This window comes from Oncorhynchus kisutch, linkage group LG23 (assembly GCF_002021735.2).
Source record: "Oncorhynchus kisutch isolate 150728-3 linkage group LG23, Okis_V2, whole genome shotgun sequence".
Lineage (NCBI taxonomy): Eukaryota > Metazoa > Chordata > Actinopteri > Salmoniformes > Salmonidae > Oncorhynchus > Oncorhynchus kisutch.
The window spans coordinates 5,447,449-5,467,557 of NC_034196.2; the positions used below are offsets into that span (position 1 = coordinate 5,447,449).

A 20,109-nucleotide genomic window follows, 5' to 3' on the forward strand; every position below is an offset into this window, starting at 1 on the left:
GTGACATGTACAGGGAAATGTTCAAGATATCAATGGTGTGCAATAAAGGTAGGCTACCTAACGTTATTTTTATGAACTGAAATGAAATAAATGTACTCAAATGATATTGTGAATTATATTAAATATTTTAATCCTTGATGTGTTACTTATATATAAAACTAGGAATAAGTGTTTATGAAGTTTCCCTTATTAATGTGAATAATGAAGCGTGCTGAGCCTGGGCGCCATGTCAGACAGATAAAGTTTCCATAATCGAGTCCATAATATAAATTGTGTTCTGGCTCCAGGACTGGAGGGTTTTCACGCCCATTAGTCCAGTTCAATGGCTTTAAGTATGAGCGGTAGAACTCGTGACGGTCATGAGCATTCCTTTCCTCCCCTCACAGTTCTAACCTTTTCTCAAGTCAGAGATTTAAGCAAAGAAAAGTGAGACTGAGAGCTTTCGGGAAAGCGCTGAGAAGCAATTTAGAAGGACCGGACCCTTCACAATCTAATTATCTACTTTAGGTAACTTTTTCTACATAAACACAGACCATTGATGGACAGGTCCATTCAGTTTTCTTTTGAACTTAGAAAAAAATATTTTAAATTATTACATTTTCAAAATTATCAATTTATTTCAATATTGATAGAAGCTTAGGCTATACAATGTTGATCAAGATTCAGATTTTCTGTTAGTTATGGTACAGGCTACATTATGATGCTGCAGTGAAATAACATTATTCATAGCCCTACAGAAAATATTATAGGATAGAAAATGTCAATATCTTCTGATATGTTGATGTTGCTTTGGAATTTAGCCTAAATTCAATTTGTAGCTATGTATTTTTTCGGCAAAATGTTCAATATACTTGACCAGTGGATTAGCCTATATAGTTTAACCTGTTATTGATGTTGAAATAAACCTGTAATAACGGTTTCCTACCGTTTATAATGGTAATTGCATCATGTTCCTCAGGTGTAAAAGTCTGGATGGAAAGAGATGCCTCGCGGTGACTTCAACGTTTATTTTGCAAGCAGAGGAGGACAGCATGTCAGGGCCGAAGAGTTCGTGGATTTTATTGAATCTAACTAAAAGAAAAAAACATGAATTTAATTGATGTTTTCTGATATTATTTGTAGCATTAAACTGGTAGTTAGAACTGTGTAGAATATAGGCCTTACAGACATTCAGAAAACGTCATTCGATTTGTTATGCCATCTTATATCTTAAAATGTATCCATTGGTGAAGAAAGTATTAGGAATTTATTCATAATACTACATTTTGTTTGGTGCGCCACAGGGCAGCTGGCATAGCTCTGTTGGTTGTAATTCTCGCAGCCCTTCTCATCGTCGGATGCTGGTATTTCAAGAGGAGAAGCGGGTACAAAATGATCAGGGTAAGAATTGTCCAAGCTGCACTTGCCTTGCATGACAAAGAGTGCATATCTCTATGGTATAAAATGGCTTCATCTTCTCCCCTCTCTCCTTCACTTCATATGAAATGATCTGAAGAGAATAGGCCTAAAACAGGTGAAAGGAATAGGGATATACATTATATGGATCTTTCACCTGTCCAGTTCATTCACAGATCTAAAGGAGATGGAATAGTGGCAATAGGTAATCGGTTGCTGTCCAACAGGGTTTATTCCTCCTGTTCCCCTTACTAACATTGCTGTTTTCTCCCCACAGAGCCCAAGATCAGGGTCCCCGCCAGGATTCAGTGGAGGACAGTTCAGCCAGCGAAGAGCTGCAGCAGAAAACAAGATGGGCCTCAGTGAGCTCCGACCTGTGGTAAGAGACTCGGACTGGATGTACTGGGCTTGTCAATGGTCAGAACTTACTTTTTTTATTTTAATAGTATTTGATGTTTTATTGAATGGAGTTGTCCTCTATTGCTGCGTTTACACAGGCAGGCCAATTCAGATATTTGTTCCACTAATTGGGAAAAAGATCAGAATTGGGCTTCCTGTGTAAACACAGCTGCAGGTTTAAATCTGTGTACAAAGACAGAAGTGAAGAGAGCATTTCTGTTTATGCGTAGTGGTGGAACCAGGATTCGATCACATGCTGCAGACATGGACAGTCATGCGCTGGAAGGCAACAGTGTGACCAACCCATGGCCATGATCATAGCATACTGCATTCATTCGACTATACACACCAACACAACCATGAAGGAAGGGCCTATAGTTCCAATCTCCATGACTTTTCCTGGAATTAAAGGGTTCTTTGTGGAATAAGGGGCACATGAGCTGCCTGGTGCAATATGGCTACTGGTGGTGCAGTCAGAGATTATGTCAGACGTCAGGAGGGGATTACGATCTGGAATTCATAGGGCCCCAAGGGGTGCATAATTGTACTTGGAAAGGGCATATTTCGACATAAGGGCTTTTCACAAGACTGAGCCGAACCAAGCTGTACTGAGCTGACCTATGCATCCATCATCATTGCAGCAATCATTAGGAAAAGGACGATGTGAATATCCAAGCCAGCAGTTTGGTTCGTGTCGGTACAATACTGTGAAAAGGGAAATAGTATTTCAATTATCAGAGGGTTTTATCCTGGTTGTTTCCTAAATGATGTGTGTATTTGTATTGATGTGTTTCAGCTTCCCAATGCACCTCCTGCCTATGAGAAGATCTCATCAGGACCCCTACCTCCTCCCTACTCGCCCTAATAACAAGTCCTCTGTGGGATAACCAAAAAGATGAAACTTCATGTGTTATGTCATTAAACACATGATCAAACTTGTGAAGAACAAATATTTTGCACTCTATTCACTATCACAAGTTTATAGAAGTATTCTTCAATATTATTATTTTTTTTTTTGGGGGGGGGACACTGTAGTTTCATGTTAATGTACTGACCTTTTAGCTCCACAAGCTTTTATTTCTGAATGCTGCTCAAAGAACAAGACTTTCTATCAATCCCTGTATATCTAACATAACAATGTTGTACTTTGTAAGTTGTTTGTTCATTTCAGTGATAACCTAGCTTCCGCCGAGTCCCCAACAAACCGGATGTTCCGGTTTTCAGGAGGAATGGAAAGCGAGCCTATGACTCGACTTCCTCTTTTGGACGTTTACAAGGCGACGCTCCATCTTAACTCCTCCTCCACATTTACTGGATTGGTTGAACAGTGCAGAATAGAACCTCCCCTGACTATTTGTTTCCTTCTCGTCAAGACCAGTATGTAGGGGACCTAGTATCAGGTGTTTATTTTATGCCTGCTACGTTACATTAGTGACAACCAAATGTGTAGCAGCAATTGAGAATTCTTCTGAAGTTAATGACAACAGCTTACTGGCTTGATTGTTTGCTTATATCTTTCAAAATGTACTTATGAGGATTTGGAAAGTATACATTTCAATAAAGAACTTACAAAATGAAAAACACAGTTGAGTTTACCAAGTGCCTAATTCACATGAACACCACAAAACTCTTAAGGAGGACAGTCGCACCATTTATTTCCATGCAGAAATGTCCACAGTTATCCAATGACAATGTAACCGCTAAATATTTTGAGAAATCTATGATAGGAAAAATAAATAAATATAACGTCCAAAATGTTTTATATGGGCTTCGACAAATCATTTAGAAGTTGCACTTCAATCATGTAAAATGCTATTTTGTCCCAAATAGTTGCTGGAAATGGAAGAGAACCAATGTAATTACATTTGGACACTGACCTGCCTCTTGAGTAGGCAACACACATCTGAAGAACATACTACAATAGGTCTGAGGGAAAGTCCTAAGAGTCTGGTAGACAGAATAAAACAAGTGCTGTTCCAATCTAAGGGAATTAAAATGGATATAATTTCAGAATTATATTCAATGTCAATGAAAAGTATTACCATCACATTCAAATCCATTTGCTCTACCCTGCAACCCTAGCAATTTACAACATATGTATTACTGGCCTTGAAAAGGTTTTTAAAAAACTAAAAATGTCCAAATTCACATTTAAACTTTGTGAGAAGGAAACCCCAAAATGCTGTTAGCTTAAAGAAATAGAAAACCATCACAAATACATTTCCACCTACATTTCTTGAGCAAACTGAGTCAACTATAAAGTTTATCTAGCATCGCTTAAAACACACTCAGATATGCAAAGTAAAAGTGCAGCTCAACCAGGCAGTTTCTCAACCAACTTTGTAAGTTGTTTGTTCATTTCAGTGATAAACCTTCTACCAAAAACATTCTAGAATGTTCTAAAGCAGTCCAGAACACAAAGTTATCTGGAATATGTGTCTGCTTCATCACATCACACTGGTACTGGCTTTCAATCTCTGTCTTTCATTTGATAGGTCCACTTCACTCAGCCTGTGTAGGCATTAAGGGATTGGCAGTATTTGCGCTAGGCAACGGCACTCTCCCAGTAGAGTTAGGAGTAACAACCAACGCAGCCAAAGACTTGTTAGCCATCTCTGGCAGGCCTGTGATGGTGGTAGGGCCTCTAGCCAAATTTAAAACAGCACCATCAGGACTCACTAGTAGCTTGGTGGTGGGGCTGGTTGTTTGCACTGCTGATGCAGGCGCCTGTAAAGACTGCAAAGGGGGCTTGCCCAGGCCCAGTATTTGCTGCTGCTGAGGATTGGATAAAACAGTGGGCATGCGGATAGTCTCTGCCGACATTACCGTCCTGATAGGTTGTGCTGGTGTCATGATTATAGTGCAGTTGGATGGAGAGACAGTTGCCACAGGAGACGCCTGTTTGCTACTGAAAGCACTCCCGATGGATGGTATGGTTGCCACGGGAGGAGTCTGCATCCTGGAGACAGTGCTCCCTATTGGGGGAACAGCTACTGCCGGCAGCACCTGTGTCCTGGACCTGGAGACCACTCCCATAGGTTGCATGAATGACATTAGCTGCTGTGCTTTGACTGGTGTGTTGACACCGAGTGCTGTGTGCAAAGGGAGCTGTTTTGATGGGCTCTGTGCAACTCCTGCCATTTGAGCTGCGCTGGGACTTCCTGGCAGGGAAGAGAGTGAGAAGCCGCCCATCCCTTCAGGTTGAGTTAAATGTGGAGCTCCAACCACATGAGTGTGTATGGTGGCCGGAGCAGGGAGCCAGTGTGAAACTTGTGGAGAACTGTTGGTGGTGGTGCTGGTGGGCGATAGTGAGGCTCGAACAGCCACCATCTGGCGAGGGACAGTGAAAGAGACAGGGATAGAGGGTCCAACTTTCACAGTGGATGGTGCTGCCAGGGTTGGGGATCTAAGTGCTGCTTGTTGAGGCTGGTGTGTCCCGGGTGGTCTGGCCATTCTGGGGCTTTGTGCAGGTAGAGCTAGCCCAGGTAACATTGGCCCTTGTGGTACACCGGTGGCTGGGATCGCTCCCCTGGGACTAGGAGCTGCCACAGGCATGGCAGGGCTGGAGATTATGAGGACATGCTGGCCAGGCCCAAGGCCTTGAGGAGGTACAACAAAACGGGTGTTGTTGAGGAGAATCTGCGTGCCGCCTGCAAGAGTAGCAGTGGTGTTGATGACAATCTTTTGTTGCAAAGTGGTGATGGTGCTGGAGACAGGATTGGTATTACCAGCTGGCTGTACTGGAGAGGACTGCTGAGTGGATATAGGGGCAGTTGGAGACTGTGGAGTGCTTAGCATCTGAGCAGGTGAGGCGACACCGACAGAGTTCTGAGACTGAGAAACCTGCGCCGGTGATGTGAGGAGGGATGTTTTGACAGGGCTTAGCGGTGTAGTGACTGACACTGGTATGTTGCTGGAGATCAAACCTCTGATTATAGAAGACCCTGGCTGCCCAGCTACCTTGATTCGATTGGGGATCACAGAGGATGAAGGGATGCCTTGTAGTTGAGATCCAGTCAGCCGTGTGGAGGACGGCAAATGTGCAGCGCTAGTGACAATATGAGACGATGGGGTTGCAAGAAGGCCCGACTTTGAGGCGGATACAAATGTTTTTTTTAAAGTAGATTGTGCGAGTGCACTAACTGGCCTGCAAAGGTTTGCCTGCTGTGGTAGCCTTATCTGAGAACCTGGAAGCAGATTGATGCTCTGGACCTTATTCAAAGCTCTGAAGTTAGCACTGCCAATAGCTTGACCGAGGTTGAGTCCGATCTTCATTGCTTCAGTGGGTATCGACATGGTCGGGGATTGTGTGGTGGGTCCAGACACTGATGATGCCGGTTTTGGATTACCTGTAGATGGTGATTGGCTGATAAACATGAAACTTTGACCTGGAAGAGCAGAGGGAGCCGTGGTGGAAGTGACTTTGGTTGCAGCCGCAGACGTGATGTTTGAGGAGGGAGAGACCAGGATGAACTTTGTGAATGGGGGGGACCTACCCTTTTCATCTGGACCTACCCTTTTCAGAACAGGTTTGTTGACACACTGGACCAGAGACGTCTGGGTGGCACCTGCTGGTTTACCAGGTACAGTGACAATGCTTTTAAGTAGCTGTGCGTTAACAGCAAGTGTAGATGAAACAGTGCAGCCCTGGTTTACAGCAACGTTAACATCAGAACTCGCGGTCTGACTTCTGGCCATTGGAATGACAGCAGTGATTGGAGGCTGGCGTGTAGTTGTTGAACTTGTGACAGTTGAAGACCGTAACAGTGAAGGTCCTGATCGCGACTGGGCTACAGGTGTGCTGGTGACCACAGGGACTGTAGTGGCAGCAGGTGGAAACGTCTTGGACACGAGGAAGGCTTTGAACTGTGGAGAGATGGTGATGACAGGGCTGGCAGGTATCGAACCAGGTCTACTCTGGTCAGATGACTGCACCTTGACAACGCCAGTGTTGCCCCCCCTAGTGGTGACTAGAATGGACTGCGAGTCCCTGATGCACACAGTCTTCAGCTCTTGTTTACGGTCCGGAGGTTTGCTTGGATCAGTAGATGCCGCACTGACGGGGTTGAATCTATTTGGTATAACATTTTGGGTAGTGCTACTTGCTTTGCAACCAGGGAGTTGGACAACCTTGTAACCTGGAGTTAGAGATGTCTGCAACCTAGGAGAGATGGTAGTTGAGGGTGTTAGGATCCGGTTGTCATGACGTTGAGGCATGGTGAACCCAGAGCTTTGTGACAGTGGAGTGGAATCTTTGAAGGCTGGGACCTGGAGAGTCCTTAGTTGCTGGGGCAGACTTTTATCCTCCGACTTTTGAATGAGCATGTTCGATGGCAGGATGACCACTCGTTGCATTATCTTATTCCCTGTTTTCTGGTCCAGGATTGGCTGTACTTCGATTTTCACAGGGCTCCCATCTTTCCTGACCAGACCCATGCCCTCAGGTATCTTGTATACAACCTGTATGGGGCTCTTTGGTATGGGCGTGGTATGGACCGTCTGTGAGTGTTTAGATGTTGGTGTTGTTGGTCGTGGTAGGTATCGAGAGCTTTGTGGTAAAGAAGGTTGAAGTTTGGTAGCTTGCATGGAAGAAGCACAGTCCTTGCTTTGTGCCTGACCAACATGGCGGATAACACCTGTACCAGGCTGATGATGAATTAAGGTCACTTTATTCCCTACACTCTTAGCCAGCAGGGTATGTAGTTGAACAGGCTTGTAGGCCCTTTGGAAACCAGCCATAGGTGTTACAACAACTTGGCTTGTCTCTCCAGCCCGCTGTGCTACTGGATTTGTTTCCCTGGGTCGTTTTTCCATTTCTGATCCTTCAGGAGAAGTTGTCAACTCGTTACTGCCAATCCTGCCTCTCTTAATGGGACTTGGGTCCTCGTCTATACCGCTGTGCAGGCGCTTCAAGCCCCGAGTGGAAGGTCTATGCTCATTCAAGGTCATCATCTCTTGTCTGGTTACCACGGTGAAGCTGCCTCTCAATGCCTCTGCTCTAAGCTGCACCGAGTCCTCTGCAAAAAAACAACAATAAAAAAGTACAACGTATTAATTCTAAAATGCCCTGACAATTTGTATTATGTGGTTCCAATGCATATTTAACATTTAACTAGATAAATTATTAAGAACACATTCTCTATTACAATAACGACCTAACCAAGAGGGTGCAGGTTAAACACACTACCTCCTTAGTATATGCTGCTCCTGTGATTTATTATTCAGTTGTAGCAACAAATAAAGCACAATTTACCTCCTGTCCACAGAATTCTCTGAACTGTCTGGTCCTGCTGTTGCAGTTCCTCCTCTTCAGTCAGTCTAGTGTCGTCACCTGTGCTTCTGTCCACATCCTCTGCCACCCACTCCTCTCTGACAAAGTTGTCACAGTCGGGGTGCTTTTTGAAGTCATCATAATCCTTTTTTAAACGTAGCCTGTGGGGACAGATGACATAACAGGCATCGGGGAGACAGTTATGTGTTTTTGCCGGACACAGCTTTTAGGTTAATATAACTGCCTTCAGGCAAGTGCCTTACCTGTTCCTATGGAAAGCCTTGACCAGTTTGGGTTCCCATGGGGAGAGCTCGTTGAGCAGCCTTATGAGAGTGATGTGCAGGTCTTTCACGGCTTCTCTCCTGAAATACCACCTTTCCTGTAAAACCATTAAAACACATGACGTCAAGACTAAACAAACCCAATGCTTGAAAGCATTAACCACTGTAGATCGTATTCCCCCTCTTATTCTCGATGCCATATACTCCCATAGTAGACAAGCAATAGAAGTTTTCCCTCCATTCTTTTTTTTTTTTAAACAATGTATCGATGTAATCCACCCATACCGTGTGTAAAAGTTGTTTCTGTATATAATGCTTTTTTGACACGGTATAGTCAAACCAAAATACAATTTAAAAAAAGATTTATTACTTTACTAACAGATCTCTTTTTGGTGCTCTCCAGCTCATCCAGCTCATCCTCTGTCCTGCTGATGAGTTCCCTCAGCTCCTCTAGACTGGTGCACACCAACTGGATTAAGAGGGTAGAGAGGCAGATGGGGAAGAGAAGGAGAAAGACAAATCAGCATTCATGGATTCAAATAGCATATTCATTCCTATTCCGTATTTTGCATTAAAACAATACAACAACAAAAACTGTGGGGCTTACCCTAAATCCGTGTTCAACTGGGAGTTGAGGTTTCTTCTTTGAAGACAGCTTTTTTCCTGCTGAGAAAGAATATTATTTTACTGAGTAATTAAGACAATCAATCAGCCAAAGCATTTGAATTCATTTTAAACAAACAGTCTCTTGACGGGTTTGACATAATTTGGCCAAACAACTGCAAAAGCTTGATGTAGGAAGACAGGAGTAATGTGCAAAGCAGAAAGTTATTTTACCCACCCATTTTGCGTTTTTTTCTCTTGTCCTTTTTCTTGATGTTGGTAGCAGCTCTCTGGAGGGTGGATTTAGCTGCTTTGGCCTTGCAGAGGCGGGTCCTGTCTGGTCTGAGCTGTCCATCTGCTGCACGTACCTCCCTCTTTTTTTTCCTTTTCTTGGCCCGAATCCTGTCCATGTTATCCTCTGTCAAGTTCATCTTGCGGGTGTGGCCAGCCCCAGAAGCTGAGGTTGTTAATGCCTTGTTCTTGGCACAACGGCAGCGATGATTGTCCTCTGACTTTGCCCCCATTCTGGAGACACATCTTGGACATGGCTTCAGCCCCTCAGTGAGTTTGTCCCCGTCGGCTATAACATCAGTCTGTCTCATTGGTACAGCCACACTAGGCCTACCTGCTATCTCACCAGGGAGAGCAGGGAACTTGCCCGTATAGCTGTGTTCCCCCACACTGAGACGCGTCTCACATGACTCTGAGGATGACCCAGAGGAGGTTGAGTCCGACCCCTCTTCCTGTTTCACCTGGAGTCTATCAGGCCTATATTCCACTTCCTGTGGCTTTTTCTTCACACACCCTCTGCCCACAAAGTCCTTGATATGTGAGGAGGGAGTAGAAGAGCCAGTGTGTCTGTTTTGTTTAGGCTTATAGTCCTCCTTATCACCATCCTCTACAGAAACAGAAGAGTCCTCATCCTCCTCCATTCCCCACGTGTGAAACTGCCCACCCCTGCTCGTGCCCCCATTCTCCCCTTTAATCCTACCACCACTCATTCTGTCAGAACCAGGTTTCTCCTCATAGTCCTCCGTCTCCATGGAAACCAGATGCTCAGAGTCCTTCTGCTCGTCCGAGTCCTCTGATATTCCCTCATCAGGCTCCACCCGCCTGACCCAGACAGCTGGAAAGGGGAAGTCCGGGGGCATGCTGGCACTCTGGCAGTAGATACGCAGGTCCGCCCCGCAGAAATGCGGGAAGTGGATATAGGCGTTCTCATTCCCGTCATAGCCCAGGATGGACTCGCGGCACTCGTGGATGGGCTGGCCCAGCACAGCGTCCTGCACATCCTTCTGGGTCTCATACACATTGTCACACAGGCCTTTGAGCAGCCACACACGCTGAATGAAGGGTAGGAGATGGAAGGGGTTCTCCTCCAGGGGACTAACCTCCCCGGTCGTCCTGAAGAACTGATGGGAGAGGCCGAGCTGCTCAGCCATCCAGCCCTGATCCTCCGCTGTACCCATAGCATAGTACCAGCCCTGCACCCTCTGACGCAGCTCGGACTCCCAGCGGCGGTATGTGAGGGCTGGGCGGCGGTGGAGCATCCCTCTCCTCTGGGGCTGGCAGAGAAGTGAACTCATGATCTTGGAGAGGAAGATGCTGCAGCGAGGCATGAGGAGGCACCGCTCCAGCTCAAAGAACACTATCTCTGGGAGGTTGAGAGCTGCCTGGGCCAGGCAGAGGAAGTGGCCGATGGCAGGGAGTTCCCACAAGGTTTTCACGGGATTCTGGGCCACCTGGGAGAGAAGACTGCGCTCCCACTCCTCTACTTCCTTGGCTGAGTTTTCCTCTGACTCCTTCTTCTCCAGCTCCCGCTGCCTAAAATCAGAAATGAAGGATGAGTTGATGAAGCAGATATGGGTCATTCCATTTGATTTCAATCACTTTCTGACTGCACCACTTTTGATTTGAACAAAACATTCTATACAATAGTTTGACAACCCTGTTCGTAAGCTTTTAAATGATATCAAACTCAACCTTGTATTTTTTCCAGCGAAGACAGATGTTTCATAGTAGGATATGCAAAATGGGCCAACTTTGAGCACCTGTATCTCCTAAATGTTTTGGCATTCAGGTCCAAAAAGCTACTTTCTTTTTATTTATTTTTACCCCCTTTTTCTCCCCAATTTCGTGGTATCCAATTGTTTAGTAGCTACTATCTTGTCTCATCGCTACAACTCCCTTACGGGCTCGGGAGAGACGAAGGTTGAAAGTCATGGGTCCTCCGATACACAACCCAACCAAGCCGCATTGCTTCTTAACACAGCGCGCATCCAACCCGGAAGCCAGCCACACCAATGTGTCGGAGGAAACACTGTGCACCTGGCAACCTTGGCTAGCGCGCACTGCGCCTGGCCCGCCACAGGAGTCGCTGGTGCACGATGAGACAAGGATATCCCTACCAGCCAAACCCTCCCTAACCCAGACAACGCTAGGCCAATTGTGCGTTGCCCCACGGACCTCCCGGTCGCGGCCGGTTACGACAGAGCCTGGGCGCGATAAAAAGCTACTTTCTGACCACTTCTACCATTTAAGTTGACATTTGATAGTGGGTGGACCGGCAGCCATCTTTGTGGTAGTAATTGGACTTTAAATGTTAATTCAATTAAAACGTAAATTATGTACCAGCTAAATTGCAGTGGTCTGAAGGGATATGCCCATTATATTTCTATGGTTGAAATGACACCCACCCTGCATTCACCAGTAGGCAGTCTCAAAATAGGGTCTACATTACAACATGTGAAAATTAAAGTTCACTTTTCAAGAAATGATCAAATAATCTGGCATCCGTGTTTGTAAGCTTTTAAATGACACCAAACTCAACTGCTTATATTTCCCAGTGATGAAGACATGGATGTCTCAATGGTAGGATATGCCAAATGGATCCACTTTGAACACCTCAATCTCCTAAATGTTTTGGCATTCAGGTCCAAAAATGTACTTTCCGAACACTTCTACCATGGGCTAATATGTATGAAAGGAGTGTGGTCAAAGTTTTTAAATCAAATGCAACTACTAAAAACTGAGTCTAACAATCACAGCCACATCTTTGATATAGTCATACACGGAATTAGAATGAAATATTATAAAACTTGTTTTTGTAATCCTGTATGTATAGTGTCATTGGATTAAGTAGTCTATGGAATTGGTTTGTTTTTATTGACCGTGGAGGGAATCGGGACATAGAAAACCCAACATCTGCCTGGCCAGGCCTTAGCCTCGGGCACTGGAGCATTACATTTCATCCATATCTAACCTCTTCTCTTCCTTGGCTTTCTGCTGCTCCTCCAGCCTGAGTGCCTGGACCATGATGGACTCATTTCCCCCCACTGTTATAGTTGCCAGGCTGCGAGGCACGGACCTCCGTCTGGTTGAGGTGCCCACAGGCCCCCTCTCATCCTCTGTCCCGAAACCACCTTTGGAGGTCACTGCCAGAGTGGTCTTCTCTCGCAGCGCCCTGGTTGGGCAGGTTGATACAAACAGAGCATCATAGGGTTAGGGTCTCAGTAGTTTCATGGGTCATGGATCAATCAAACACTACTGATGTCAAAGGTTAAATTATGTAATAAAATAAGTGTTGTTTTTTTGTTACCACTATAGCAGCAAATCAATATCATTGAATGTGTGTTAAGTGTGAATGAATGCAGCCTATATACAATATGTAGGCTTTGTATCTCACTGATCATCCCTAAAGCCAACACCTCATTTGGCCGCCTTTCGTTCCAGTACTCTGCTGCCTGTGACTGGAACGAATTGCAAAAATCGCTGAAGTTGGAGACTTTTATCTCCCTCACCAACTTCAAACATCAGCTATCTGAGCAGCTAACCGATCGCTGCAGCTGTACATAGTCTATTGGTAAATAGCCCACCCATTTTCACCTACCTCATCCCCATACTGTTTTTATTTATTTACTTTTCTGCTCTTTTGCACACCAATATCTCTACCTGTACATGACCATCTGATCATTTATCACTCCAGTGTTAATCTGCAAAATTGTAATTATTCGCCTACCTCCTCATGCCTTTTGCACACAATGTATATAGACTGTCTTATTTTCTACTGTGTTATTGACTTGTTAATTGTTTACTCCATGTGTAACTCTGTGTTGTCTGTTCACACTGCTATGCTTTATCTTGGCCAGGTCGCAGTTGCAAATGAGAACTTGTTCTCAACTAGCCTACCTGGTTAAATAAAGGTGAAATAAATAAATAAATAAATCAAATGTACACCATTTTCCAAAAGTTTGGGGTCACTTTCAAATGTCCTTGTTTTTTTAAAGAAAAGCACATTTTTGTCCATTAAAATAACATCAAATTGATCCGAAATACAGTGTAGACATTGTTAATGTTGTCAATGACTATTCTAGCTGGAAACTTTTTATGGAATATCTACAGTTGAAGTCAGAAGTTTACATACACCTTAACCAAATACATTTAAACTAAATTTTTCACAATTCCTGACGTTTAATCCTAGAAAAGATTCCCTGATTTAGGTCAGTTAGGATCACCACTTTATTTTAAGAATGTGAAATGTCAGAGTAATAGTAGAGGGAATTATTTATTTCAACTTTGACTTATTTCATCACATTCCCAGTGGGAATGAGCCTGTAATCAAATGCACAAATGCTGATGCTCCAGATACTCAACTAGTCTAAAGAAGGCCAGTTTTATTGATTATTTAATCAGAACAAAAGTTTTCAGCTGTGCTAACATAATTGATAAAGAGTTTTCTAATGATCAATTAGCCTTTTAAAACGATAAACTTTGATTAGCTAACACAACGTGCCATTGGAACACAGGAGTGGTTGCTGATAATGGGCCTCTGTACGCTTATGTAGATTTTCCATAAGAAATCTGCCGTTTCCAGCTACAATAGCGTAGCCTAGTGGTTAGAGTGTTGGACTAGTAACTGAAATGTTGCAAGTTCAAGGTACAAATCTGTTGTTCTGCCCCTGAACAGGGCAGTTAACCCACTGTTCCTAGGCCATCATTGAAAATAAGAATTTGTTCTTAACTGACTTGCCTAGTTAAATAAAGGTAGAATAAAAATTAACAATGTCTACACTGTATTTCTGATCAATTTGATATTATTTTAATGGACAAAAAAAGTGTTTCTTAAAAAACAAAAACAAGGGCATTTCTAAGTGACCCCAAACTTTTGAACGGTAGTGTATGTATGCAAGGCTTGCACTTTCTTACCTTGACAGCAGTGTCAACTTCTGCTCAAGCATAATTTCCAACTTCTGTGCCTGTTTAGAAATCCAGTGGTCGACCCCATGGTGCCTGTAGCAGTTCTCTAACATCAGCCTGAAATCTGCCACAAACTCTGTGATGGTTTCATACTCCCGGCTAACAAACTTCTCCTCCATCCTTCTGAAACACATGGACTGCTTAAGTTGACCCTCGGCCCCGTCAGTGTGGTCCTTGAAGCCGATGGGGTGCAAGAATGGAGTCGTAATGCCTTTGTGCTTTTCCAGGAGAAACCCGTGAAATATCCTATAGGCCTGCTGTAACTCATAGCTAAGGTCTTCTTCAACTCTAACTGTGGTAGGTATGTAGACCTCAGGTAATGACAGGTCGTTTGAGATTTCAGGCACCCCATGTCTTAGTGCAAAATTATTGGTAGAACTATCGTGGGAAAGAACATTTACATTCTCCAGGGAGGTTCCGTTGCTGAGTCCTTCAGTTACTAGCCTGCTGCATTGAGTGCTGTGCCACTTTGAGTCTGATGATGATACAAGGTGAACTTTCTGCTGCTGAGATCCTGAACACAGTTCACTCCGACAGTCTTGGTTGAGAGAAAAAAAATGACTGTGGTGGCTGTCCCTTTTGTCTGACATGTCGTTTTGTGGGACCTTGGATGGGTTGCAGGTTTCAGTTTGCACTTTCATGTTGCTGGCAGCCCTGTATTTCAATAGGGCGTAGCTAGCTAACCAACTGACTAAAACTGTCCCACTTTTATTGGGTAACCTTGCTAGCTAGCTGACCGCAGCAGTAGCATAACATTAGTACGCTTTGTTGCCATCTTTGAAAAGCAGCTCGCACAATTGGTAGTGGATATTATCTCCTGACAATTACATTAGGGTCACATACATAACTTGGCGAGCTAGTCCTTCCTTGTTTGACTCTTAAAAACATTCACCGGCAAGTGCAATAGAGTTGACAATACAGTATGAGTGGTAACTAACTTCAAGACAGCTAACGTAGCTGCCAGTAAGCTAGCGACCAGTTGGATACTGTAGCTAGCCAACATGCCTTGGCTAGTGCTAGCTAGCTACTAGTTGGTTAACGGGACATTCTGAGAAATGTTCTGTTAGCGTTAATTTGATAACTAAATGAACGAATAATGTTAGTTATGTGGGGTTTATTTAGTTAACCGATCCACCGCAAACGATTAACAGTAGCCAAGTTCACTGGCTAACCGGTAAGGCTGACAGCAAGCAAGCAGTTAACATAATAGCTAAACAAAGTGAAGTGTATTTCAACATTTGCTAACGTTAGCTAGCTATTGGTCTTCCTTTTCTTAGTTTGGTACGTTATGATGGGACCGATAGTCTACAGAATGGAGAAATATATCTTAACTTACAAGGCCATTACAGTAGCTACCCCAACAATCTGCGACTTCAGTTCGCCTCCAATACAAGCTACTACAGTAGTAGCCAAATTGTTAGCTAGCCGTCGTTGGCTGTCTCCTCTATCCGAGCTCATTGTTTCCAATCAAAGGCCTGCGTCTGTACTGTCCGCAGAAGCGTTAGTAGGGAAAATACTGTGATTTACAGGAAAGTTAGGCAACACAGCAATGAATCCTTGCTATGATGAGCCAACGAAACAAGCTTAGTAAGAAAGATAAGAGCGATTCGGCAAGATAAAGCTTGCTATGTAGCTGGTAGCTAGCCCACGTTAGTGGGTTAGCTAACGATTCATGTAAATGAACCTGAATATTTCTCAAACAAACTTAAACTAGCTAATGACAAAGTAGCTTCATAATTGTAGCGATTTTGCTATCTCAGTCAACTAAACGGTCTCCACAGTTAAGTAGCTAGCGGTTCGGTTACACTAGAGTCGAGAGGCTATGCTATCAAAATATTCCCCGAACGTTGTTTCTTCGCAACCTCCTCAGTGCGGTGCACCCTGACGTAGTCGCGTGTCACATTTTATTTGGGTTAAAAATATTTTTTATTTTATTTGGGTTTCATAAAGTAGATATTACTTTTATTTGCATCGGGCAACATAAAGCCGATGTTAGTCGAGTTGTTCAGAACGACAGATTGCTACCTTATCAGCTCGGGGATTCGATCCAGCAATCTTCCGGTTACTGGCCCAACGCTCTAACCACTCGGCTACCTGCCTCCCCTTGACTGGAGAGTAATATGGTAGATAATGTTCACTACACTTCTCACCTATCCTGTTAAAATTGGTTTCTGAGTTTGTTTTTTAAAACAACAGAGGAAAAGCATGTCAGTTTTTCCATGTGCAATTCACGTGAGGCTGATGGCAAATTGACCAATAATTTAGAAGGTTCAGTGGGGTCAGTCAAGCTTCATCAGTTCATAGCGGTTGACATATGCACCCTGGAGCCTCATTTAACAAAAGTGTGTGTGCACAAAAAAATACAGACTTTGCGTGCGGCAGTTTTCCTGCAAAGCTTGGTATTTATCAAATCAAACCAAAGCTTTATTTATACAGCACATTTCAGACATGGAATGGAACGCAATGTGCTTTACAGGGGAAAAAACTATGAAAATAAAAGCTTAAATATTTACTACACAGCAAACATAAGATTAAAAAAGAACTGAACAACTAAAAAACAATCTAAGGAAAAGCAAAAAAATATGTGTTTGGAGATCTCTTTGAAATATGTCCACAGTTTCAACCACACTCAGGTTCTCTGGCAGGCTATTCCAGAGGCTGGGGGAATACTAACTAAAGGCTGCCTCTGCATGCCTCTTGGTCCTAGGCTTTTGGATAGTTAAAAGGCCAGGGGACCTGAGGGACCTACCCTACTGGGTACATAACTTAAAAGCATGTCTGACATGTGTGGATGATGAAACCAATAGAATCATCTTAAAATGAATTATAAAACTCACATTCAGCCAGTGCAGAGACCTGGTGTAATGTGTGCTCTCCGTCTGGTCTTGGTCAGTACCCGTGCTGCAGCATTCTGTATGTTTAGCAGTTGACCAATGGCTTTCTTGGGAAGACCAGACAGGAGAGCATTACAGTAGTCAAGCCTGCTTCTAATAAAAGTGTGGATGAGTCTCTCTGTATCAGAGAAAAGGCTGTACTTTGGAAATGTTCCTCAGGTGGTAAACTATTTTGATGACATTCCTAATGTGTGATTCGAAATTTTGTTCATAATCCAAAATAACACCTAGGTTTTTTACCTGGTGTTTTATCTTTATTGTCCGTCAATTAAAATGTGCGGCAAGATTCTCTCTGTTGCTTTGGCTCCAACAATAACTACCTTGTTCTCGTCTTGATTTAGCTGGAGGAAGTTGGGAGCCATCCAGGTATTTAAATCAAGAATACAGTCTAATTTATTTGTGGAGCTAAAATCCTCTCGTGAAACAGAAATGTACAGTTGTGTATCGCCTGAGTAGCAGTGAAAATCAATGGTGTGTTTTCTGATAACGCTGTCAAGGGGTAACATATATAAACCGAACAGTACCAGACCCAAAATCGAACCTTGTGGAACTCCACATATGATATGTATTTTCTCTGAGTTGTTCACCAAGGGTGACAAAAAACTCTCAACTGGTTAAATAGGTCCTAAACCAATTTAGAACCGAACAGGAGAGACCAACCCACCTCTCCAGTCTGTCCCGAAGGACATCATGGTCAACAGTGTCGAATGCAGCATTTAAATCTAAGATTACAAGGACAGAGAGCATGTTGGCATCTGTGTTGGCTCTAAAATACGTTAGCACTTTAACTAAGGCTCTGTGCTGTGGTGTGCATGAAAACCAGATTGGAGTTTTTCAGAAATAAAGTTATCATTTAGCTGTTTGAACACCAAATTCTCCAGAATTTTGCTGAAGAATGCAAGGTTGGAGATTGGCCGAAGATTGCTAAAAAAAACGGAATAATCTAGATTACTTTTCATCAGAAGGATTTTCACCATAGCAGTTTTAGTACAGTGGGAAAATGCCTGTGGAGTGATTAACAATAGCTTGCACTTCTTCAGATATGGAATTAAAAATGGTTTTGTAGTGAGGAAAGTATCGAGAAGGCACGCAGAAGGCTTCAATTGTGATATCACTTTCCTGAGCATGTCTGTGTCAACCAGGGAAAATAAATCCATAGTGCCTTTGCATGGAAGACTACGGCACATACCATCAACTTTCTCATCAGGTCTTGGTTGACTGATACCCAGCATAATGTTTGATTTCTTATCTCTGAATGTGGCCTATGTGGCGTGAAGTTCACATAGGTTTGCAGGGGTAGGATTTATCAGGCCTCAATGGTCGAGAAGAGCACTCTCGAATTATTCTGATTTATCGTGATCAAATTAGAAACTGGGGTGATCCAATTACAATGTCTAACTGCCTTGTTATATATGCAAAATTGCTATCTCAGAATATCATAATGGACCAGCAACTTTGACTTTCTCCACTTATCACCGCTGAACTGACTGGAAAGTATGGATATTTCCACGCAAATCTCAGACCATGCGTATGCACAGCTTTTAGTGGTTGATCAATTGTATTGCAAGCAAAGATTTGTGAACGGGAATTATAATAATGGTAGGCTGATAAAAACGTAGGTCTAATGATAAAACTGATGCATTTACCGTTGCCAAGAAGATCGCATAGCAGAATGTCGCCTAACATATTTATTTTACTTTTATTATTTAGGCCTAAATCATAATCATATTTCAGGGTATGTCTCTCCTTTTCTGATATGACTGGTTTATTCCCGCTACACGACGAATATTAGACTACCGTTTATCCATCGCCCATTCAAAAGCCATAGCCAACCATGCTCGAATGTAAATAGACCGGTCGCCTATGACAGATGGGTACACTTTTTCCCCCTTTTAAAAAAAAAAAGAAGGTGCTTTCGGCTGTCCCCATAGGAGAACCATTTAAATAACACTTTTTGGTTCCATGTAGAACGCTTTTGGGTTCCAGGTAGAACACTTTCAACACAGGGTTCTACATGGAACCAATGATGTGTATAAACCCTAGATGACTGACAGGGGGCGCTGTAATTGAAGCCACCGCGCAGCCTTCATAATACTCAATTATAAAATAAACAAATAATTGGATGCTATAGAAATGAATGTATTAATGTCTACATTCATTTTTGACACGTTGGTTATATGACAGACACCTTAATTCACACTTTTAAATTATGTGAGATAAAGATAAAAATGAAAAAAATATATTAAAACATTTCCCTTTTTTTTTAGAGAGTACTAATGGTGCTGTCCCCACTACAACACAAAATACTTAAATAAACGTAAGTGTATACTTTAAACATGTAATTGGATGACTGCTGCTACTAGGGAGTGCCAATATGGCCGACTGGTGCCTTCAAAGCCAATACATACAGAAGCATCAGCAATCCAGGATTTATGTACGTCATTGCATGGAACCCAAAAGGGTTCTATCTGAAACCAAAAAGGGTTTTCCTATGGGGACAGCCAAAGAACCCTTTTGGAACCATAAAAAAAAGAAGAGTTTGTACAGTATAGCTGTGTGACAGGAGCATGACATAATAGCCTATTTAACCTCAAGAGCCTATACAAAGGCAGGATATAAAAACACAGTCATGTTTTATTTTTTAAAATGTTATTTCACCTTTATTTAACCAGGTAGGCTAGTTGAGAACACCTTTATTTAACCAGGTAGGCTAGTTGAGAACACCTTTATTTAACCAGGTAGGCTAGTTGAGAACACCTTTATTTAACCAGGTAGGCTAGTTGAGAACACCTTTATTTAACCAGGTAGGCTAGTTGAGAACAAGTTTTAATTTGCAACTGCGACCTGGCCAAGATAAAGCAAAGCAATTCGACACATACAACAACACAGAGTTACACATGGAATAAACAAAAGATACAGTCAATAACACAGTAGAACAAAAGAAAACAAAAAGTCTATATACAGTGAGTGCAAATGAGGTAAGTTAAGTTAAGGAAATAAATAGGCCATG

General features: G+C 43.0%; 2 protein-coding genes across 4 annotated transcripts; one reads left to right on the forward strand and one right to left on the reverse strand.

The window, feature by feature from the left end:
- The first annotated feature begins 385 nt into the window (after positions 1-385).
- Positions 386-3,379, forward strand: LOC109877848 (melanoma antigen recognized by T-cells 1-like). The gene is made up of 5 exons (XM_020470076.1): positions 386-507; positions 959-1,047; positions 1,284-1,380; positions 1,673-1,774; positions 2,591-3,379. Exons 2-5 carry the CDS (start codon positions 983-985, stop codon positions 2,657-2,659), a joined length of 333 nt encoding a protein of 110 aa, XP_020325665.1. The 5' UTR covers positions 386-507; positions 959-982; the 3' UTR covers positions 2,660-3,379.
- Positions 3,380-3,429: 50 nt separating this feature from the next.
- Positions 3,430-16,294, reverse strand: LOC109877846 (uncharacterized protein KIAA2026). Of its 3 annotated transcripts, none has more exons than XM_031802770.1 (8): positions 14,155-16,294; positions 12,212-12,412; positions 9,188-10,773; positions 8,954-9,009; positions 8,717-8,815; positions 8,329-8,444; positions 8,048-8,226; positions 3,430-7,811 (listed from the first exon to the last, which is right to left on the reverse strand). In XM_031802770.1, exons 1-8 carry the CDS (start codon positions 14,844-14,846, stop codon positions 4,297-4,299), a joined length of 6,444 nt encoding a protein of 2,147 aa, XP_031658630.1. In that variant the 5' UTR covers positions 14,847-16,294; the 3' UTR covers positions 3,430-4,296. The 3 variants fall into 3 exon arrangements, with proteins under 3 accessions (XP_031658630.1, XP_020325664.1, XP_031658629.1); XM_020470075.2 differs by having other exon boundaries at positions 8,726-8,815; positions 8,954-9,012; XM_031802769.1 differs by having other exon boundaries at positions 8,954-9,012.
- Positions 16,295-20,109: the final 3,815 nt, after the last annotated feature.